Genomic DNA, 23980 nt, shown 5'->3' on the forward strand with positions numbered 1-23980 from the left:
ACCCCCGCCGGAAGATTCTTGCTTGGAACACAGGCGCTGCACTATTCCTTCGCCCAGACGTGAGGTAGACACGTAGCTGGGCGACGCTCTGGTAATGGGACTGGAAACTCGATGGTACCATCGAGTTTCCAGCCCCACTGCTAGAGCATCGCCCGGCTATGTGCCTACCTCACGTCTGGGCGACGGAATAGTGCAGCACCTGTGTTTTCCCCACGGGAATGGTCCCGCGAAGAACTATACATCCCCCGCCGAATTAAGGTAAGTACTTGGGAGCCCTGTAGGCGTGGCCAACTCTGAAGCAGTTCCTGTGCGTTCCTGCCCCAAAATAGCCCTGCATAGCTTCTCCGGTTCCTTTAAGATTGAATATTGTTACATTCATTTGGGTATTCCTCGGTTTGTATGTCATAGCTTTCCTACGCACATTACCTCAGCAGTCCTTACAAATAACCCTGGAAAATTGACTATTGTTGTTGTTGTTTTCCATAAGCAAAACCACCCTCATTCTGGTGGACGATGATAGAAGGCATTCTCTAGTTTTCAGCCAAACGTTTGGGTTTTTAGGATGGAACAGGAGAACCCTGTCTCTACTGACCTCCTTGTTGGAAAGAAACGATATAAGAGCAGATGCTCTCTCAGGGAGGGCTGCTGGACTGTCTACCTGAGTCCTTATTCAGCTGGAGCGCCTGGGGATTGGACCTGGGACCATTCACATGCAAAGCAGGTACTCCTCCTGAAAAGTACTGAGACTTACTAGTGATTTCAACTCTCATACTTTATTTCAGCTCGGAACAAGACGAGAGTACCCAGCTCGCAGGCTGCTTTATATGTGCACAAACCCCGCTCCCCAAACACACCCACACACAAGTGATTGGCTATTTACAGTGGCCGAGAGTTCCATAGGCTCTCGGCCAGGAGCCTAGCCTGCCGATAGGTCCCAGCTAGGATCCGCTTGTCCCATTGTTACTGAGAGCGAAGCTCAGTCGCTTCACCTGACTGTGTGGCGAAATGGCAGCGCACACAGTCTGACATGGATACATTACACCTCCATTGAGCTGTGGACCAATGCCCATAAACATGACATCCCAGTGACTTCGGCCCAGCATGTTTTAACACACCCAAGACCAGTGTTCCCTCTAAGCTGAGTTAGTGTGAGCTAGCTCACAGTTTTTTGGCCTCCAGCTCACACATTTCTGTCTTAGAGAGCCAGTTTGGTGTAGTGGTTAAGTGCGCGAACTCTAATCTGGGAGAACCGGATTTGATTCCCCACTCCTCCACTTGTACCTGCTGATGTGACCTTGGGTCAGTCACCAGCTCTGGCACAGCTGTTCCTCAAAGAGCAGTTTGTGTCAGAGCTCTCTCAGCCCCACCCACCTCACAGGGTGTCTGTTGTGGGGAGGGGAAGGGAAAGGAGTTTGTAAGCCGCTCTGAGACTCCAAGTGAAGGGCGGGGTATAGATCCAATCTCCTCTCCTCTCCTCCTCCTCTTAGCTCAGGCAGGATGGGCTCCAGAGCAAACTAACTTATGCAGTAGCCAAATCGCTCGCTCACAACTTTGATGCCAGTAGCTCACAAAGTGGAATTTTTGCTCACAAGACTCCACAGCTTAGAGGGAGCATTGCCCAAGACAGCAGCCTGCTCGTTCCCTTGCATGCTGGAAAGATCCTCGGCCCATCGAGGTCTAATTAGAGCAGACTGGATATCCAATATTGCAGCTCGCCTTTGGTTCCCAAAGGATATCGAAGTCCTAACCTGGGATCCCTCTTGCAGCAGTCAGCATTCAGCATCAAAGAACAGCAGCATCAGGAGGAGAAGCTTGACACATCCTTTATCTTGGCTTCTCAATGGTCAGGGACAATTTTCAAAGACCCCCCCCCCCAAAAAAAGTGATCTCCTGATGTATGCCTAGTCTGCCGGAGTGTCAGAGGGCCACACTCTCACACAGCACTGCCTGCCTGCAACAATTCGGGTTAAGGGCTCTGCTTAAATCAACCAAATTGCCTGCCTGCTACAGTGTTCACTGGGTTGTCCTGGGCCAGTCAGTTCTTCTGTGCCTGACTGAGCTCACAGGGTTGTTGTGGGGATCGAATAGGGTGAGGGAGAGCCATGTGTGCTACCCTGCATCCCTTGGAGGAAGGGCAGAATCAAAGCGTAGTAAATAGAAACAGAGCGGAGTCTTGTGGCACCCTGAAGACTAACAGTTTCATTGTGGCAGAAGGTCTCGAGGACCACAGCAGACTTCATCAGATGGATGATGTATTAACCTTCGTTGGCACTGGCAGCTGCACATACCCACACAGAGGTGTTAAGGTATAAAGCAGCATCCAGTTCATGAAAGCCTCTGCCACAATAAATTGATTAGTCTTTCTGACGACATAATAAGACTCCTTTTTCTTTTGGCTGCATCAGGCTGCACGGTCCCCCCTCTGGGATTTCTCACTGGAGTGCAGAGTATTTGGTGAACCACAGGTCTGCGGAGAGATAGTGGCAGGCTCAGGTTTCTCTAAGTGCTTTCAGAAGCAACGCAAAGAATACAGGACAATTCACTGGGTACTGAGAGGCATTCCTCTAGTGCAAGGGTCCCCAACGTGGTGCCCCTGGACACCACAGCACCTGCTGACACCTTTCCTGGTGCCTGCCAAGTGTTTTTAGAAAGTGGGCAGGTCCAGCTGGGGCTTTTGCCCAATAAGGCTTCTGATTGGCTACTGAAGATTTAATTGGCTGTGCAGATTTTTAAAAACATTGCTTTAGGAGAAGAAGAAGAGATTGGATTTATACCCCACCCTTCACTACCCAAAGGAGTCTCAGAGCGGCTTACAATCCCTTTCCCTTCCCCTCCCCACAACAGACACCATGTGAGGTAGGTGGGGCTGAGAGAGCTCTCCCAAGAACTGCCCTTGAGAGAACAGCACTGAAAGAACTTATGACTGACCCAAGGTCACACCTGCAGCTGCATGTGGAGGCCTGGGCAATCAAACCCGGTTCTCCCAGATTACTAGGGTTGCCAGCTTTTACAACTGATCCCCAGCTGACAGAGATCAGCTCCCCTGGAGAAAATGGCTGCTTTGAAGGGTGGACTCTATGGCATTGTACCATGCTGAGGCCCCTCCCGTCCCCAAACCCCGCCCTCTCCTGGATCCACCCCCAAAGTCTCCAGGTATTTTCCAACCCAGATCTGGCAACCTTATGGATTGCAGTCTGCACTCTTAACCACTACACCAAACTGGCTCTCCAGCAGCTACAACCACAACTCAAGGATCTACACTGTGTGATGGAAGGAAAGCAATGGCAGCCATTTTATGGCTGGCTCTGCCTCCTGTGGCAGCCATCTTGTGCCTGCAGCCACCATGCTGCATTCCATAGGTGCTGCAGGCTCAGAAAGGTTAGAGATCCCCGTTCTAGTAATCATCCCAGTTGGGCTACCATATCAGATGGATAACAAACACAACAAAACAAATAGTACAACATACAGTGTGGAGGAGGGCAGACTGTCTCGTGGTTAACCATCTTCTTAACAATCCAGAGCCAATGTGGAGCAGTTAGAATGTTAGTCTGGGGAGACCCATGTTCAAATCAGTGATGAAGCTCACCAGGTGACATTGGGCTAGTCACATTCTCTTGGCCTAGGATGACTTGCAGGATTGGTGTGAGGACAGTATGGAGAAGGACAGAACTACGTATACTCCCTTAAATTCCTTAGAGGAAAGTGCAGGATTAAAATTAGATAGGGTTTTGAAGCACCAGCTCCCTTTTTTGTCTTCTATTGAAAATAAACAACATTTTCAATTAAAAAAAACCGCTAACATTTATATCCAGCTGTTATTCATTTATATCCCACCATTCCCGCAAGGAACTCAGGGTGGTATACGTCATTTTTTGGCTGTGTGGGGATTTGTACCCAGGTCTCCCCAGTTCACCTGTGCACTACAGGGGCTAATGAAGAACTGACCCTTGTTCACTATAACTTATAGATCAAACAGACATGATGATGAAAGATCTCTGAACAGAGCTCCCACAGATTCTTAAAGTAACCTTCAGCCAGTCCGTTGCTCACCATCATCCTTACCGACCTCACAGGGTTGTTGAGAGGATAAAATGGAGGAGGCAGACTGGTGACACTACAACCCAAATTTCTGAACTACCTCCCTCAGTGATTATCTGGAGATAGTAAACAGAATAGGAGACAAGATGGAACTATGCAGAACCCCACAGGCCAAAGCCATGGGTCCAGCAATGGTCTCCAGTCATTTTCTTCTGGAATCTGACCTTGAAAGAAGAGAAGAACCATTGTAACACCATGCCTCCCAGTCCCATCCCAGTCAGGCAATCTAAGAAGGTCACCATAGTTCAGGGGTGGCCAAATTGTGGCTCAGGAGCCGCATGCGGCTCTTTCACACATAGGGTGCATTTAGACGGGGCGTTTCAGCCGGCATAAACTGTACCGGTTGGAACCGGTGCAGTTTATGCCGGCTGAAACGCGATCACACTCACCTCCTGTCTGCGGATCCCATCGCTGTATGCCCATCCACACACAGCGGGCATCGGCGTTTTTTGTTTTTTGTTTAAACTCAGTTTGAGCATGCGCATAGGCAGCCATCCACAGAATGGCGATCTTCGCGCGTGCGCAAAAAACCCTTACATTTAAACTTTAAAGGTAAGGACTTAGCTTTAAAGTTTAAAGAGCAAAGTAGCCTCCCTGAGGTCCCGGACGCCTCTGAAATGCTAAACTAAGGCCCTTTTCTTTTCTTTTATAAACAAACGCCAGGGCGAAGCTTTGCCCAAGCGCATATCGCCGACCTTTAAAAAAAATGGCCGGCGAAAATCGGAAGCCTCAGGCTTCCAAACGGAAGTGGCTCTGCAACGGTAAAGAGCGATCAGATGGGGGGGTAAAGCGATTACAACCGTTGCACTCAGAATACCACCACTTGGGGACCTAGTGGCAGAATACAATGGTTTAAAGCTCTTTGCAACGGTTAGAGACGGAAGGCAGATGTTCGCCGTGTGAACGCCGGTAAGTACACCGATTCCAACCGGCACCTATACCGTTGTAAATGCCCCATCTGAACGCACCCATATTGTGTGGCTCCCGGGAGGCTCCACATCTACTTGCTCTCTCTCTTTCTGCCTCTCTTCCTTCATCCCTCCCCCATCTATTTGCCTTCTTTGTTTCTCTCTCTCTTTATCTCTTTCTTTCCACCTCGTTCATTCTTTCTTTCCACCTCTCTCTCTCTTTCTCTCTCTTAGACATATAAATATCATTAGCAAACAAATATATCATTGGACAAATAAATATCATTATCGATATCTGTTTCCCCCCCTTTTGTTTTTATTTTTGGCAGTCTCATTTAATGTTAATAAAAAGCACATTTGCATATTTTTCAATAAAAATATATGTGTGATATTTGTTTGTGTCTTGTAGCTCTCAAACATCTGACATCTATTCTGTGTAGCTCTTACATTAAGCAAGTCAATTTCCTGGTGTTAGTCATCCACCAAAACATCCAGTCCCAAACTTGGATCAAAAACCAGACTGAAAAGATCAATATCATCCAATAAGTACTGGAGGCAAGCCACCTCTATTCACTCTAGCACCTTGCACAAGTCAGGATGATTGGACATTGTCTCCTACAGGTTTTGACAACGACTTCTCAGCAACAGCCTTACCGTGGCTTCCTTCAAAACCATGCAAAACATGCTGTCCCTCAAGGAAGCACTGACCACTTCCGTTATTCATTTATGGTCCATCATTTCTACCCTGCTGTCTCTACCAAAGGTACTCAAGGTAGCTGACAATTATCGATTAATTGGGGAAATCCATGTACAGCCTCTCCAGAGACTTGCTCAAGACAGCTCACAAAGTCAAAACAATACAGCAAAGCCATAAAAACAGCAACCATAAAATTACCAATATGCAAACAAGCCAAGAACCTGCCAGGGGCATAAAGCAATGTTCAGCAGCCTAAAATAATATCCATAAAACAGCCCTTAAGCTGGAAGCCGACTATAAAATCAGCTAAAAAGCTGAAACCCTTCCGTTAAAGGCCTGGGGTAAAGAGCAGTGTTTTAGCCTGGCAGCTAAAAAATAGTAAAGTATGGATCAGGTGGGCCTCAAAGGTAAAAAAGAAAGGTAAAACTCACATCTGGCTGCCAACCACCTCATCTCTGCCATCAGGGCATAGAGATGAGGACTTAGGAAAAGGAGCTTAATTGGTGGGCTGGATAGTATGGAGGAGACGGTCCTTCAGATACTCTGAATCCAAACTGTTTAGATCCTTAAAGGTAAGAAGTAGCAGTTTGAATTGTCCTTGGAAACAAACAGGAAGTCAGTCCAGATTTCTCAGTACAGGGGAGATTTTTTAAAAAGGTAAAGGTTTTCCCTTGCTTGAAACTCTAGGGGGCGGTGCTCATCTCCGTTTCCAAGCCAAAGAGCCAGTGGTGTCCGAAGACATTTCCGTGGTCATGTGGCTGGCAACGAGGTGCACAGAGCACTGTTACCTTCCCACCAAAGTGGTACTTATCTACCATTTTGCAGTTTCTTGCTTTTGAACAGCTAGGTTGCCAGGAGCTGGGGCCAGAGACGGGAGCTCACTTCATCATGCAGCACTAGGGTCTCGAATTGCAGAGCTACCGACCTTCCGGTCTGCAGCTCAACGTCCCCAGTATTCAGCTCCCAACAATAGCCCTGAATACTGCATTTTAGAAGGCACTGCAGTGGCTCAAGTGGTTAAGACGCTGAACTACGGGCTGGGGAAGGTCGGAAGTTCAGCAGTTCGAGACCTGAGTGTGCCGCATGACGGAGTGAGCTCCCGTCTCTAGTTCCATCTCCTGCCAACCTAGCAGTTTGAAAGCAAGAAATTGCAAGTAGATAAATAGGTACCGCTTTGGTGGGAAGGGAACAGCGTTCCGCGCGCCTTGGTGTCTAGTCACCACGGAAACGTCTTCGGACAGCGCTGGCTCTTTGGCTTTGAAACGGAGATGAGTACCGCAACCCTAGAGTCGGATTCGACTGGCTTTCGAGCAAGGGAACCTTTACTGCATTTTAGACCAACTGAGATTTTCATACCGTTCTTAAAGGGAGCCCCCATGTGAAGCACATGACAGTAATCTAACCTGGATGAGATCAAAGCATGGATCTCTGTGGCCAGATCATGCTTTCCAAGGAATGGCTGTAACTGGTGAAGCAGCTGAAGCTGATTAAAAAAAAATAGCCATGGGGGAGACTTGACCCTCCAACTATAGGCCAGGATTTAGTAGCACCCCCAAATGACAAACCTGCTCTGCCCAGGGAAGTGCAAACCCTTACAAGGGCAGGTTGGCTCCACAGACCCTGAGCAGCATCTTCATTGACCGACAGCAGCTCAGTCTTGTCTGGATTGAGCTTCTGTTTATTGGCCCTCACCCATCTCATTACTTTCTCCAGACATCTGTTCAGGACTTCCATAGACCCGCCTGACTCAGATGTTGAGGAGAAGCGGAGCTGGATGTCATCCACATATCGATGGCTCCTCACTCCAGATTCCCAGATGATCTCTTTCAAAAGTTTCATGTAGATGCTACACAACACCAGGGGACAAGATGGGCTCATGCTGGACTCCGTACTATAAATGCCACAGGGATGAGCAGCTGTCCCCTAGCACCACCTTCTACAACTGGCTGGCAAAGACCCACTGCCAACTTGGTTGCCAACTCCAGGGTGAGAAATTCCTGGAGAGTTGGGGAGAGTCTGGGGAGGGGAGGGACGTCAGCAGAGTATGATGCCACAGAGTTCCCAGTGTGTACATGCACTATGAAAAAAATGACTAGAGTAGCCAACTGTTTGAATCTAGGAAGCCAGACCCCCTCCTGAGTATCTTGGCTGGACACGTCCTGAGTCCACTTATGGATCTACAGCCACACGTGGCTCTTAAAAAGAAGAAAATGAAATCTCTGCATTAAGATATATTTGAAGGGTAGATGGGAAGCTAGAACAACCAGTATGTGAAGGGAAAGGTTTTTAAAAAAAGGGAACTAAAGAACTACTTAGAGATGCTTCACAAAAAGGGAAATAATACAGGTGAATAGTTCTAGTCATCCAAGTGCAAAGCATGCATGGATTTATGCCAGTGCACTAAAACTATCACTCAAAGCGCTCGGTGGTAGATTTTTTACTTCTTGTGATATCCTGTGTGTGCCATTTCCTAATAAATGACGCGCAACAACCAGCGTTTTGGGCTGCAGAAACTTTATGGATTATTAATCGATATGCCAATTATCAGTAATGTTGTGTTTATTTATGCCAATAGGATTTCTTATACTGGCTCTTTGTTGATCTCTTGCTCTGAATTTTTAACGTTGTTTCCTTCTTTAATTGCAAAAGGTTGCTGAGCTGTGCCCTGAGTGAAATGGGGGGGGGTGTTCAAGCAGGGAGAAGGACAAAAGTGAGGGGTCAGTCGAAGATCAAGGGCCATCCCTGCACTAGGCAGATACCAACTGGCAGGTGGGTGCTTGAGCCGTTTGGCCCATTAACTCTCATTGCAAGCGGTCGATAAGCAGATTCAGAGGACAGCTCATTCAGTCGTCTGTACAGTTGATGCAGGCACCTCTGAGTGCTTTAACACAGCACCCCAGAGGGGCAGGGGAAAAGCTTTTCCTGTTAGCAAATATCTTCTATCTCCAAATATCTTCGCTGCTCCACTCAAAGCCTCTGGCAAATGCCCAGACTGCTTTGAGTCTCCCAGACCTTATAAAGATCTGTCCATTTCTCCGCCTGCCCAAGTAATACACCACACCGCAGTCCATTAAGTCTGCAAAACGGCCTCTTTTGAAACCAAAGTCCTTCTTCTCCATTTCTCTCCTCATCAGCCACCCCCACTCCCGTCTTTTACATTTATAATCGATAACAAGGGGTTTTTTTTCTGCAGGAAGAATTCGACCGCATCTGCCCACAGCCTCGTGCACCTCCTGAAAAACAGTTAAACTTGGGAAGCGTTCATAGAGTCCCGGTTGCTGCATTAACATCTCATGCCCCAGCGGGGATCCAAATTGTCTAAGAGGTCACAGGAAAGTTAGCAGAGTGGGGAAAAAAATTTTTTTGGCTAGGATGGAGAAACTGAGATGCATCACTACCGCGGCCAAGGATAGGTCAATCCAGGTAAGGCAGCCAGGGAGGAAGGGTTGCTAACTCAAGGCTGGGAAATTCCTGGAGATTTGGGGGTAGAGCCTGGGGAGGACAGGGCTCGGGGAGAGGAGGGACCTCAGTGGGGTACAATGCCATAGAGTCCACCCTCCAAAGCAGCCATTATCCTCAGGGGAAACAATCTCTGAAGTCTGGAGACCAGGAGATCTCCAGGCCCCACCTGAAGATTGGCAACCTTACAGGGAGGAGATAAGACAGGGCAGGGCTGTTTTTGGGCAGGAACACACAGGAACGGAGTTCCGGCTGGCTCCTGAGTTGGCCACGCCCAGCAGGAACTCATTAGCATAACAGGCCACACCTAACAGCAGAAACTCATTAGGATTGGCTACATTAGGGGTGTGTGGCCTAACATGCAAAGGAGTTCCTGCTACAAAAAAAGCCCAGGGTTTTGACAACAAAGTAAACAGAATAAGAACAAAAGGTGGGTGTGGCTGGATAACCACACTTCTGGTAACATGGGGGTGTGTGGCCTAATATGCCAATAAGCTGTGCTATCAGGGGTGTGGCCTAATATGCTAATGAGTTCCTGCTGTTGGGTGTGGCCTGTTATGCTAATGAGTTCCTGGTGGCCTTTTTCTACAAAAAAAAGCCCTGAGACAGGGATGAGCTTTTATCAAGGCCAAGAGCAGCGGCCACCTAATCTAGATCTGGAAATTGTGCTTTCCGCCTCTCTGAGGACAAGAGCTTCAGCTAGAAACTGCTTTGTTCATTGGGGAAGGACAGGAGGCTAGGATCCTGGTATTTATACCAGGCCGGGCCACTCCAAAGGTTTTGTACCATCCGCCAATGATGGAGACGGATGTTGGCTGTACTTCTGTGCCTTAAAGAGTGTTCTCCACAGTCACAGCCAGAGAGAAGCTTGGCTTAAACCCCTAACAGACTTCTGGCAAGTAACCCAGAGAATGTGTATGGAGGCCATTTCTGGTACAAGTCATAGCTAGTGATAGACTAAGGCATTCAAGGACACAGAACCACACAGCAATGAACAGATCAGACTAGGGGTGACATACACAGCTCCCACTTTCTGTTTACATTTGAAAGCATTATGCTTTAGTGCGTCTCTGTGGGCTGCAAGCTCTCTGACGTTAGTTACCATGCAAATAACTACACTTAATCAAACTACATTGGATTGGGACCAACACAAGCCATTCTGATTCCAGTCTATATACTATCTTGACCCAGCAACAATAGATCAAACAAATAGGAGTTAACACCGTGCTCTCAGAAGGCGGGGCTGGGGAGAACAACCAAGAACACTCTACAGTGGCCAGATATGCAGCTAAATGAAAAGAGACAGTGTGGTATAGGGGTCAGAGTGTTCACCTAGAACTGAGGAGGCCCAGGTTCGAATCCCCACTTTGTTTTTATTTATTTTACAAAATATATACCCTGTCTTTCTGTCCCCAGAAGGGCCACCAAAGTCAGCTAAATAAATAACTAATTTTAAAAAATACATTATAAAATCACTTCTTAAAAACCGTTAAGGCCAGCAAACAAAACAAACCCCAACATAATTGACACCAGAGCTGAAATACAGATACAACACTATAAAAACAATAATTAAAACACTGGGCCTGAAGGAGGGATCGCTGAGGGAACGCTGAAGGAAATGAAAGCACTTTACCATGAAGCTCCCTAGAGGACCAGTCACTTTCTCTCAGCCTCATCAGCTTTGCAGAGCTGTTGTGAAGATAAAATGGAGGAGAGAGCCATGTATGCTGCCCTTCACTCACTGGAGGTAGCATGGAATTAAAGTGAGTGGGAGAGACCAGAAACAAAAGAACTACAACTGCTGTGGAGACCGAAACGACAAAAGTCCCAATATGTAGTAAACTCCAGTCTTGTTTGAACATTCCTTGGCATTGCCCTTCTTTGGGATTGGAATGTGAGAAGGGAGCACTCACTGGAGAAGACCCTGATGCTGGGAAAGATTGAAGGTCAAAGAAGACGGGGACGGCAAAGGATGAGATGGTTAGACAGTGTCACAGATGCAACGAACATGAAATTGAGCCAACTTCAGAGGACGGCGGAAGACAGGAGGGCCTGGCTTGATCTGGTCCATGGGGTCGCAAAGAGTCGGACTCGACTGTGCGATTGAACAACAAAACCAGTCTTGTTCCAAGCAAAACATTACCATCTTGAGACATCTGTGGCTTTGTTTTTCTAGCACACTTTACCTCACCTTATATTGTTTTCTACCTCTCCACATGTCATCAGTTCATTCCTCCTTGGACACAACACATGGTTTTCTTGGGGTTTTTTTTTTTGTGTGTGTGACAGGATTGAACACCAAGCAGGCAGCAGCCTTTCCCCTCAGCCTGAGTAAGTGGCTGCAGTGAAAGATAATAAGAAGTCTCTGTGGGTCAGGAGAAAGCTTGCAGTCCATTACTCAGATCCCACTAAAGGAAAACAGCTCCCCCCCCCCCCAAGTGCGTAAAGAAACCCACAGAGAGAATGGTTTGCCTAAACCATCAGCGACAGAATAGCTATGGGAACTATCTCAAATTGACAGCAGGGATAGAAAAATAATAGCCTCGGCAGAACAGAACAGCTTGCTGGGGCATCTCACCTGGGTCCTAAAGCCTCCTGTCCTACAAAATGTTAAAGGAGTTCTCTGGGGCTCAGAGGAACACAACAATCTGTATTAAGTGGGCAGCATGGGGTGCAGCAGCCTGTGAGCCTCAAAACTTCTTCATCCTCCACAGCCTGCCAAGTAAACAAAAGGATGATCTCATCGAGGAGGGATGTGGAAAGGGGTAAAAGATCTGATGGGCACGGCTAGAGATGTAGCTGAAAAATGGGATGCTATATTTGCAAGACCAGACCGTTGGAATTCTGGGTCAGTGGCAGCCACAAGATCAGATTACATCTTTATCCCACCTTTCCTCCAAGAATCTGGGGGGGGGCAGTGGTTCCTCATTTTAGCCCCATAATGGCCTTGTTCAGGGAAACAGGTAGGGTTGCCAGCCTCCAGGTGGGGCCTGGGGATCTCCTGCTTTCACAATTGATCTCCAGCTGACAGAGATCAGCTCCCCTGGGGAAAATGGCTGCTTTGAAAGGTGGACTCTATGGCATTGTACCATGCTGAGGCACCTCCCCTCCCCTCCCCAAACCCCACCCTCTCCTGGCTCCACCCCCAAAAACTCCAGGTATTTTCCAACCCAGAGCTGGCAACCCTAGAAACGGGGGAGAGAGTGCCTAGCCCAAGGTCACCCAGTTTGCTTCACAATGAAGTAGGGATTTGAACCCAAATCTTCTCAGCAATTGACTTGGAGGTAGAAATTCTGATCAAAATGCAGCATGTGTGGAAAACTGGATTCAGTCACACACACACACACACCCCATGCCATTTTCACATCTTGATACACCATCTAGGGATCAATGCTCCTAAGCTGCGGAGTCTTGTGAGCAAAAATTCTACTTTGTGAGCTACTAGCATTAAAGTTGTGAGCGAGCGATTTGGCTACTGCATGAATTAGTTTGTTCTGGAGCCGATGTGTGAGCCGGAGGCTAAAAAACTGTGAGCTAGCTCACACTAACTCTGCTTAGAGGGAACACCGCTGGGGAGTTGCTGTTTGGTTTGTTGCTAAAATTATGTAACTTACATGTAAAAATTACATGCAAGTTTCAGAACAGTGTGAACAGCAGCTCCCGGGACAGTTTCAGGACACAAAACTAGTATAGGGTTGGGGGGCAGAATCACCACGAAAACCAGAATGCTCCTTCCCTGGTTCTGTATATACCCATATTGATTTATTTACTACGTGATTTAAAAAAGGTACAAATACATTAAAAACCCATCTAAACCCCATCATTAAACACAACGCAGAGTAAGATAACCCATGAAAATTAACTTTCAAACAACCCACTGCAACCTAAAGAAAAGCATATGCAGAGAATAGCTGAATTAAAACGAATTAATTACCATAAATAGTCAGGCAGGCATACTGTTAGAGCAAAAAAACCCAAAAACCCTGCCACATCATAAATAAACTCCAGGAGGGCAGCGGTGCCACAATTTGCTCAAACCACAGAGGAAAACGTAATCCTAACAAAAGCCACGCCCTGACCTGGATACCCCAGGCAAGCTTGATCTCAGAAGCTAAGCAGGGCCAATCCTGGCAAGTACTTGGAAGGGAGACCTCCGAGGAATACCAGAACCGGGATGCAGAGGCAGGCAATAGAAAGCCACCTCTCTAAAACATCCTGGCCCCACTAGGGATCGCCAGAAATCAACCATGACTTCCAGGTACACAGGCACACACAAAAGAGCCCACAACGTTCATCCAGTCTTGTAAAGTTTATGGCAGGTTGTCTCCGTTATTCCTTGTCTAGCTGCATCTCACTCACTTTTGCTGCTGATTATACAGCACCTTTCATATACAGATTCTGGACAGGTAGCAGCATTACAGAATTCGGCTGTGCTAAGAAACAAAACAATACACCCCCCCTGCTCAGTGTCTTAAAGACTAACAGGTTTGTTGTAGCAGAAGCTCTGAGTTGCCTCGAGGCTCCCTTTAGCAGACACATCAAATATATGCATGGGTAAAGAGGCTCAAGTGGTTAAGACGCTGAACTGCAGGCTGTGGAAGGTCGGTAGTTCAGCAGTTCGAGACCCGAGTGCCACATGACGGAGTGAGCTCCCGTCTCTAGTTCCAGCTCCTGCCAACCTAGCAGTTCGAAAGCAAGAAATTGCAAGTAGATTAATAGGTACCACTCCAGTGGGAAGGTAACAGCGTTCCGTGCACCTTGGTGTTTAGTCATGCTGGCCACATGACCACGGAAACGTCTTTGGACAGCGCTGGCTCTTCGGCTTTGAAACGGAAATGAGCACCGCAACCCTAGACTCGGATTCGACTGGCTTTTGAGCAAGGGAACCTTTACCTTTACTTAAAGAGGCAAAGAAATTGGACTCAGTATCACAGCACAGCGCTTCTATGTGCATGCAACAGGGTGTTTTTTATTCACAATAGCAAATGGAGATAGATCAAGATGGGTAGCCATGTTAGTCTGTCTTTAACAACAGAAAAAAACAAGAATCCAGTAGCACCTTCAAGATTAGTCTTCAAGGTGCTTCCTAAGTTTTTAAGATGCTGCTGGACTCTTGCTCTTTTCAGTAGCAAATGGGTTTGCAATTTTGAATTAAATGAACACAAGAAGCTGCCTCATACTGAGTCACTCCCTTGGTCCATTAAGGTTAGTATTGCTTGCTTCGATTGGCAGCAGCTCTCCAGGGTCTCAAGCAGAAGTCTTTCACATCACACACCAACTGATGTGCCAGGAATTGAACCGGGGATCTTGTGCACACAAAACAGATGCTCTGCCACCGAGCCACAGCTCCTCACTTGGGTTTTGCAGCGTAATGTCCCAGATGGACCATACTCCCTATATTTCATGGCATTTGGTGTCCTCCCCCCTTTACATTTTTTTCCTCTGTACTTGTTTGTAGGTGTGTCTTCCGGTCTCTCTCTGCTAACAGAGAATAGATGCTTCATACATCTGTCAAAGTGGACTCTGTTTCTGTTCCACAAAACCTTCTGCCATAAGAAACCTGTCGGTCTTCAAAGCAACAGGGAGCTTGTGCTCCTTCTTCTAAACACCTACTTTAGTGGAAAGCTCCTTTTCCACCAGCCAGAGACTCAGGAGTTGCAAGGAGAAAGTTCCACACAGAGATTAAAACCAATGTTCTCAGCAGGTTCCAACAACATCACTCAGCAGCCCTTTGGGACAGGGGAAGCAGAGAAAGGTGTAGAGAATCCATTTGAATGGAAATAGCACTCGGCACTGTGTACAGCTTGTGGATGTTCAAAGTAACACTCCTAACAATTACTTAGTGTAGAAAAATCACTCCTCTAGCTATTCCTTGGGGCTGGTTAACATACAGGAGAACAAAACAAAATAATCAAGCCATAGAATGGATTGTGCCGCTTCCAACTGCGGGGAAAGGATCACATTTTGGAAAGCCTCCCCATGTTAAAAATTCTGTGCAAACAGCATAGTAAGCAAAATGGGGAAACAGAACCTTTCTCCCTAATGAGCTATTTTTATCTTTGCACGAGGGCTTGTTTTTTTCAATGTGAAGGAGGCAGGAATATAGTAAAAGTGAGTAGTATGTTTGCCCACCTCAAGATTTTGCCACCTCATTAGCACCTTGTTTTTCTGCATGTGTGGATCAGGCCTGGTGTCTGGAGCGGTGAAAGGACAGAGCTACCTTGTTACACTGCAGAGGGTAGCTCTGGGTGCAATGGACCCCAGAACCAGCAATTTAACAGAGGGAAAGGGAATTTTGGTCTGCATCAAACACAAAGCAATTTCATATGGTCATGACCGACATTATTAATGAGACTGATTCAAAGGGCAAGATCTCCCCCTTTCCCCATTTCAATCATTGTTTACGGATGGGTTGAATCCTGTTAGTGATTGCAAGCAGCAAGCCAGTGGATGGTAGGTGCTCATTCACAGTTAGTTCATTCATCAGGAGCAAAAGGACACCCTCTCTTGATTGTTCAGTAGCACAAAACAAGTAGAAGGTGCAATCTAGGTAATGATATTTATGATATACGTCTCAGTCTTGCCGCAGTAAAATCTGTCCAAGTATCTTTGGAACACAAGCTTATATTAAAAAAGTGGAAAAGATCCTTCAGCCCAACCTCTTTCATAGACATATCACACCTAATCTGTCTCTGGGAATGAAGCACAGGATCATCCCAGAGTGCAAGGGGCATTCAGGGACCCTAAATGCTGACTAGTCCCTTCAGTCACCCTTTTTGTACACTCACAGAACTAAAAGAGAGGTTCAAAGAGTGGATCTTTATTTTCCCTTGTTTTCACAGCACGTTTATGGATAGAATGAAGAGTGCAAATGGCATCCAACGTTGGGAATACAGACAAAGGTGGTGGGAAGCTATATATTCTTATAAACCCTCTAATGTATGTTTTATTCTGCTGGTCCATGACTGTAATAAATTACTGACTGATTGCATATTACAGATTTTTTTTTAAGTACAATCTGAGGTACAGATCCCAAGTCAATTACCTGCATGGTACCAGAGTCTGCAAGCACGCCTTCGTAAACTTGCTAAAATTCTAACTTCCAAAAAATAAAAATAATTTTTATGCAATTATGTTGAAATTATTACAAACAGAAGGCAAAAACTGCCAGCAGGGATAGAACCCACTTAGAGAAGAAGGAGGCTACCCAGGACTATGCCCCCCCACCCTTTCCGAAACCCTCTCCAAGGAAAATAAATCAATAATGGAAGAAGAGATGGCTTCTCTTCCAAGTCTGAGATCTTCAGTGCTGTTCTGAAGGAACACGGCCACGTAAAGGGTTTCCATAAAGTGGCCAGGTTGGGGGTGGGGAGAGGCAGGAAGGGTTCCCTTCCAGTCTTTCTTGTCCATCGCAGTTCATCCTTAGGACACTAGCATGAGAGATATGGAGGGAAATTGACAATGGTACTCCCAAACATACCAACTTCACTGAAAACCAAATAGTCCTGGTGCTGGATGTCTCATTGGTTGGGGTCAGACTGAGGGATATAATTAAAGGAATCATCAGTGATTTGGTTTATTGTTATTATCTGTGCCAAGGGGGTAGAGGAAGTCCTGTCTGCATGTTCAGCTGTGAGCATCAAATGTCTCTGGGTCATCTCTTGCAGCATCCCTACTTCTTCCTATTCCTGTGAGCTCGGCTTTGTACAGGGCAAAACTTTTATGTTAAGACAGAGGAATGAAATCAGTGCCGTGTATGTGGCAGTTTAACACCCACACTACACAACTGCAATGTTTCACATCGAGAAGGGGAGGGGTCAAGATCCAGAAACCTCAAAAACTTGCACATAAACATGGAAGAGAGTATCAAACAATGTTTTACCTAAAGACATGAAGTTTAGACAAGCAACACTGAAGATGGTTCTTCATTCCTTGCATGGAGATCCTAGACAGAGTTACACCCTCCTGAGACGACTGAAGTCAATGGGGTTAAAAGACTGTAACTCTGCTCTGAGGTGCACTGTCATTCATAACTCCTGCTCCCCTTGGGTGTATAATTTGGGGTAGTTCAAAGCCACATTTTGAGGCTGCAGCCAGCCACCGGCAGATTCTTAATATTCAGTTCTTCTGTGACCACCCCAGTTTAGAGCACTTGGCACTAAAACCAGGCTTTGGACTGGAAAACGGGATATGTCCCCTTGCAGGGGAGAAGCCCAGTGTCTGGGGAATGTGTAGTTTTGGGTGGTCCAAAACCTATTTTTGGAGTGCAGCGCTGTTTAAGTGTCTTTAATCCCTGTGTTTGAAGTGGTGAATAAGGCACTAGGAACTGCAAACAAGGGACTGGAAGCCAACTTCAGCCTCATCTTAACTACAACAGATCAGAAATCTCAGACTGTGCAGGCTTACGCCGGAGGAATTGCAAGCACTGAGTTTACTTCCCAGAAAGCACGCGTACGGCATGGACTTTCTGGCTGCATTTCTATCCGCCCTCACTCCAGTGGAACTTTTGAACAAACACGCAAGAAACAGGGCTTAAAAGAGGCTCGCTGGCTGGGGCGCGCAGGGGGGGGGAGCATTGTTCCCTCTAAGCTGAGTTAGTGTGAGCTAGCTCACAGTTTTTTAGCCTCCAGCTCACACATTTCTGTCTTCGCTCACGAAGGGATGGCTCCAGAGCAAACTAATTGATGCAGTAGCCAAATCGCTCGCTCACAGCTTTAATGCCAGCAGCTCACAAAGTAGAATTTTTGCTCACAAGACTCCACAGCTTAGAGGGAACGTTGGTGAGGAGCCTCGCAACCTGCCCCCAGGAACGGTCTAGGGCGGGGGTGGGCTGCAATCTCTCGCTTCCCAAAGTCCCCCTGGATCTGGTCCGTCCCTTGGCGAAGCGGGAGCTGCCCGGGGCGAGGGGGTCCCCCTGGTGGCCAGGCCAGGCGCGGGCGGCTCGTGTGCGAAACCGCGACCTCGGGCAGCCAGGCCACCCAGGCAGGGCATGGAGACCCCCGACCCTCCCTCCCTCCCTCCCTCTCTCTCGCGGCGCCCCCTCCCCGGGCGGCTCACCCAAATGGAGAAGACGAAGGCGACGATGTTGATGGGATAGGCGGGGCAGAAGCAGGACAAGATGCTGAGCCACAGGTAGTTCTTGGGCATGTGCGGCTCTTCCTCGGGCCCCGCAGCCTCTTCCTCGGCGCCCAGCTGGAGCTCGGTGCCACCGCCGTTGTTGTCCAAGGCCCGCTTGAGGTCGGAGGAGGGCGGCGACGAGGAGCCCTCCATGAGCGGCCGCCGGAGGGAAGTTGGACGGGACGGGCAGGACGGCTGGGGAGGAGGAGGAGGAGGCGCGCTCGCTCGGCTCCGGAGAGGGCTGCGCAGGGAGACGCCGCGCCGCGTGGCTCAGCCCCTCATCCCGCTCTCCGAGAGCAGAGGAGAGCCCCGCTCGCTCGGGCCGGCCCAGCCCAGCCCCGTGCGCCTTGCAGACGCGCTCAGGTTTCGCTCCCGAGCCGCGGACCCAGGAGAAGGGGGAGGCGCGAAGAAGAGCACTTTGGGGGAAGGGGCGGGGGGAGAGCTGCTCGCCTGGGACGCCGACGAGGGGCCCTCTCCTGCCGCGGCTCGCCCGAGAGAAGAAGCCTCGCTGGCTCAGACTGCAGGGGGCCCCCCAGCCGGCTTCGTTCGGAGTTCTCGCCACCCCTTGCCCGCTCAGGCAGCTCGGGGAAGGAAGGAGGCGGCACTCCCAACAGAAAAGGCCAGCGCGGGCCGTGCGGTAGCAACCGAGTCGCCGGGCACCTGGTGGACTTTTCAAGGCAAGGGGAGCTGTGCAGAGGTGGCTTGCGCCGCTGCCTTCCTCTGCGTGACAACCCTCGTCTGACTTGGCGGCCTCCCACCGGCTTTGCTTAGCCTCCCGGCTATGACTCGATCCGCCTGCTGCGCGCTATCAGTGGTGTAAAAGAAAAAGAAAAAGGGATCGATCGAAACCAATTCCCCCCCCCGTGTAATGGCGGGGGGGGGAGGCACCCTCTCACTGCCTGTCTAGGGCACGTCACGTCTGCACCTCTCCTAGTTCCGAGGAGCCCCCTCCATGGGATTTAATGGGGAACCTGCAAAAAGTTAGGATTCTGTAAAATGACCTGTGGGCTCCTGTTCCCACAGATATGCTAGCTTCCCTTCTCTCCCTTCTCACACACTTCATTTACACAAACCTGTTTGTTTGTTCATTTTCCTGTCTCTTGTTATATACATGCTTGTTGAGGGAGAACTGGTTTGGTCCTGCCTGCTCTGTGGTGGAGAGCCTGTTTTGCATGCAGCAGGCCCCGTGTTCGAATCCTGGGAAGGGATCTCCAGGGATGTGCAACGGGAAGGACCCGTCTTTGCTTGCGCCTTTGCAGGGCCGCTTGCACCAGAGTAAACAATGCTGAGCTAGCTGGACCAAAGGTCTGATGTGGCGTGATGACTTTTGTCATTTTTCCATGCAGTATATATATTTGCATCCTGTCAGGGGGTCTGTGACATTAGGAGAGGCTCCCTTCATCTTCTGATGCGGAATAAAGCAACTTCATAGAAATGGGCAGTCATAACCTCTCTGTTTGGCCTGTTGCCCTCTGTAAAGCCACAACTCTGTGCACATTTGGGAGTAAGCCCTACTGGACTCATTGAGTAAATGAGCCCAGAATCAGGCTGCATGCCTCTCTCTGGGCTGATGTCTGCCTTTTCAGCAACTGTCTGGAACATATTGTCAGGATCCACAGCAAGACAACGAAGTACACGCTTCTAAGAAGGTTTTACTTTTATTGAAAAGCCATAGAGGCAGTAACATGAACACTGTTAGGAATGGCGGGCTACCAATGTGCATAATAGGATATAGGGCATTCGTATGCACGCCCCCCCCCCAAGTACTACCCAATTAGATGGGCTCCCGCACACGGGCATTTGGCAGATTCTCTAACGGCTGCGAAGCTGGGAAAAGAAGAAGCTCCCAAGAAACCTAGACACTACCAACTCCCGCGGTGACCTTGAGAGATATGCGTTACAGCTCAGAAGCAATTAAGCGCATGGGAAGGAATGCAGAGCAATTAGAAACAAACACCACACTCATGGCAGCTATAGCTGGCACATATGCCTACTGGGATGGTGGTGGGACATGCCATCAAGTTGCAGCTGACTTAACGGCGGCCCTGCAGGGTTTCCAAGGCAAGAGACGTTCAGAGGCCTAATATTCTTTGGCAGTCTCCCATCCAAATAGTAACCAGGGCGGACCTTGCTTAGCTTCTGAGATCTGATGAGAAGAAGAAGAGAAGAGATTGGATTTATACCCCACCCTTCACTTGGAGTCTCAGAGCAGCTTGCAAACTCCTTTCCCTTCCCCTCCCCACAACCAGAGGTCATTTCGGGGGGGAACGCGGGGAACACAGTTCCCTCGGGTGAGGTGCAGGGGGCGGGGCACATGACGAAGCCCCGCCCCCTGCTTCCAGCCGCCCCGCTTCCAGCCCTCATTCAGCCAGGAGGAGGCAGGAGAAGAGGGAGGGTAAGTTGCTTCCTCCCCGTCTCTCCCCACCCCTGCCTGCCTGGGGCCAGGGAGGGCCTTGGTGGGGCTTCCTCACACTCCTGCTGGCCTTGCAGGTCCACCGCCGAGCCCCTGATGTCAGGGGGTGTGGCATATGCTAATGAGTTATGCTAATGAGTTCCCCTAGCTCTTTTTCTACGAAATGACCCCTGCCCACAACAGATACCCTGTGAGGTAGGTGGGGTTGAGAGAGCTCTTGACAGAAACTGCTCTTTTTCAAGACCAGCTCTTATCAGAACTATGGTCAGGGCATACCTAACATACCAGGAAAGGAAACAATGTGAAAGGTATTAATTCAGTGAATGTCAAGCGTCCATACAAAGTTATGGGGTGGGGTTTTTTTGTCCCACTGATTTCAAGGTGGCAAATAGGCTTGTCAGCTCTGGGTTGGGAAGCTCCTGGAGGGTGGAGCCCGGGGAGGACAGCCTGGGCCCTCACGTGGGGTGCAGTGCCACAGAGTCCACCCCTCCAAAGCAGCCGTTTTCTCCAAGGGAACTGACCTCTGTAGTCCGGAGGTCCATTATAATGCCAAGAGATCTCCAGGCCACATCTGCAAGTTGGCAGCCATAGAGGAGAGCACACGTGTACTTTAGTCTCCCATTAGAATGAGTGGGACGTGAAAGTGCTTCGTTTTGGGATGGGTCGTGTCCAATAGGAGGTCCATTTTGCCTCTGTTTGAAGGTGGGGCCCAGAGCAGATGCCCTTATTCCCCCCCCAAAAAAAATCCAATACATTGCTAGACACTGCTCATCCATTTGTCAAGGGATTCCAGAGAGAACTCACGTATGTGGCTGAGAGAGCACTTTTGAAAGCCAAGGCAGTGGCCAGATAGCAGGAAAGCGATCGATTTTTAAATAGCATCCATTTGTCTCCACTTACTGATGGGTGCGAGGGAGAGAATGAATGGCTCCGATGCACCACAGAGGAAGGTGATACAGGCAGTTTGCCCTAGCCGGTCTGGGAAATCCTGATACATCGCAAAGGGAGCTTGCAGTTCTAGGGAGAAGCACAAATGTAGGCTGGGACCCTCAGGCCAGGACCCTGGAGAGCTAGCCTGAAAATCCAGCTCCGCTATGAAGACTACCGGGTAAGTGAACCAAAGGCTGTTTCTTAGCCTACCCTCCAAGACTGTTGTGAGGATAAAATGGGGAAGGGCGATGCATGCTCCTTGGAGGAAGCATGGGATGAAAATCGAATACTTAAGTTGGAGGAGAGTTAAAGACAAGCAAGTAAGGGACATGTAAGCAGACAGGAGGAGGAGGAGATTGGATTTATACCCCGCCCTTCACTTACTCAAAGGAGTCTCAGAGTGGCTTACAATCTCCTTTCCCTTCCCCTCCCCACAACAGACACCCTGGGAGGTAGGTGGGGCTGAAAGAGCTCTTTTGAGAACTTCTCTTGAAAGAACAGCTCTAAAATAACTTGTGACTGACCCAAGGTTGCACCAGCAAGCTGCACGTGGAGGAATGGGGAAATCAAACCGGGTTCTCCCAGATTAGAGCCCGCGCTTGTAACTACTACACCAAAGTGGCACAGCAAAGGGAAGGGAAGAACACACAAGAAAACCCAAAGGTGTTCCGTCAAGGAGCTAAAATCAGCGGGAGTCTTGTGACACTTTATAGGTGGCCTCTGCAGGGAGGTCTTACTTTATTTATTTATTTTACTCCATTTATGCCTTGCCTTTCTCCCCACTGGAGACCCAAAGCACCCTACATCTTTCTCCTCTCCTCCATCGCATCCTCACAATGAACAACACTGCTGCAAGGTGGGTTAGGCTGAGAGGTCACCCAGCAGGCTTCCACCACAAATTTAAATCCAAAGTAGGCATTTCAATCTGGGTCTCCCACATCCTTGTCTAACAGTCCCAGCATTTGCTGGTTCTCAGCATTTGCTCGGTAAAGGTAAAGGTTCCCCTGCTCGAAAGCCAGTCGAGGCCGACTCTAGGGTTGCGGTGCTCATCTCCGTTTCACAGCCGAAGAGCCAGCGCTGTCCGAAGACGTTTCCGTGATCATGTGGCCGGCATGACTAAACGCCAAGGCGCACGGAACGCTGTTACCTTCCCACCGAAGTGGTACCTATTTATCTACTTGCAATTTCTCGCTTTCGAACTGCTAGGTTGGCAGGAGCTGGAACTAGAGACGGGAGCTCACTCCGTCATGTGGCACACTCGGGTCTCGAACTGCTGAACTACCGACCTTCCACAGCCTGCAGTTCAGCGTCTTAACCACTTGAGCCACTGCAGCTCCTATTTGCTCTGTGCCCTCGCCCAAAACCCCAGCAGCAGATTTGGGGGCTACCACTGGTCCACATGATGTCATTGGGCAGACAAACCTGCTATTGTATGATCTTCCTGGGAAGGTCATACTGAAAGTGTGTTTGGGATCCAGGTGGGCAGGAAGGTGCAGACTTCCTCCTCTCCCCACTGACATCTGGCGCCACATCCAGCACCGTTTCCCTTGATGTCAACTTTTCCTCTGGCTGCTGGGGGCTTTTACAAAAATAACTGGAAGATATATGGTTACAGCACCATTATAGTGATATGAGCACAGTGCGAATCCAATGGTACCTTTAAGACCAACAAAGTTTTATTCAAGGTGTAAGATTTCATGTGCATGCACACTTCTTCAGATACAATGAAATGGAAATTACCAGTCTATACATATAGGTAGAGGGTGAGCAGTAAAAAAAATTTTTACACCGCATTTACACTATGGTCTGATATATATCAGGAACGAACACTACAAATGTTTTGGAAAAAACAGAGAATCCATTTGGAAAGTCTGAGACTTTGTGAAGACACTTCTTTATGAGTTTTGATGTGTGAAGAAGTCTTTACGAAACGGAGCACCAACTCCGGAGAATTTCGTCCATCTATTCATCATATGTTCTAAACAAAAAAAAATGTTATTGTGATTTTGTATTTTTGTATTCACTAGGAGATTATTATTACAATCATTGTTTGCATAATTGCAGTAGTTCTATTTATTCTGGCTTCTCTGAAAACAGCTGCATTTGCAGAGGCAATGAGAACACAACTGGGGATTACCCCCATCTGGACACAGCTTCTCACAAAATATCATTCCAACATAAGAGAATGAGAGTAAAATGGCCAATATTGTAATGGTAATCAATGTTCCCTCTAAGCTGTGGAGTCTTGTGAGCAAAAATTCTACTTTGTGAGCTACTGACATTAAAGTTGTGAGCGAGCCACTTGACTACTGCATAAATTAGTTTGTTCTGGAGCCATCCTTCCTGAGCGAACACAAA

At 48.4% G+C, this 23980-nt stretch overlaps 1 protein-coding gene across 1 annotated transcript in view; it reads right to left on the minus strand.

Moving 5' to 3' along the window:
• Positions 1–18663, minus strand: part of TMEM233 (transmembrane protein 233) — a 35957-nt gene extending 17294 nt beyond the window's left edge. Inside the window, exon 1 of the mRNA XM_015425318.1 lies at positions 18220–18663. Within this exon, the coding sequence (XP_015280804.1) occupies positions 18220–18432 (213 nt within the window). The 5' untranslated portion in view covers positions 18433–18663. The remainder of the gene's footprint in view (positions 1–18219) is intronic.
• Positions 18664–23980: the final 5317 nt, after the last annotated feature.

The sequence above is a fragment of the Gekko japonicus genome, unplaced genomic scaffold (genome assembly GCF_001447785.1).
Source record: "Gekko japonicus isolate JY-2015 unplaced genomic scaffold, Gekko_japonicus_V1.1 scaffold135, whole genome shotgun sequence".
Classification (NCBI taxonomy): domain Eukaryota; kingdom Metazoa; phylum Chordata; class Lepidosauria; order Squamata; family Gekkonidae; genus Gekko; species Gekko japonicus.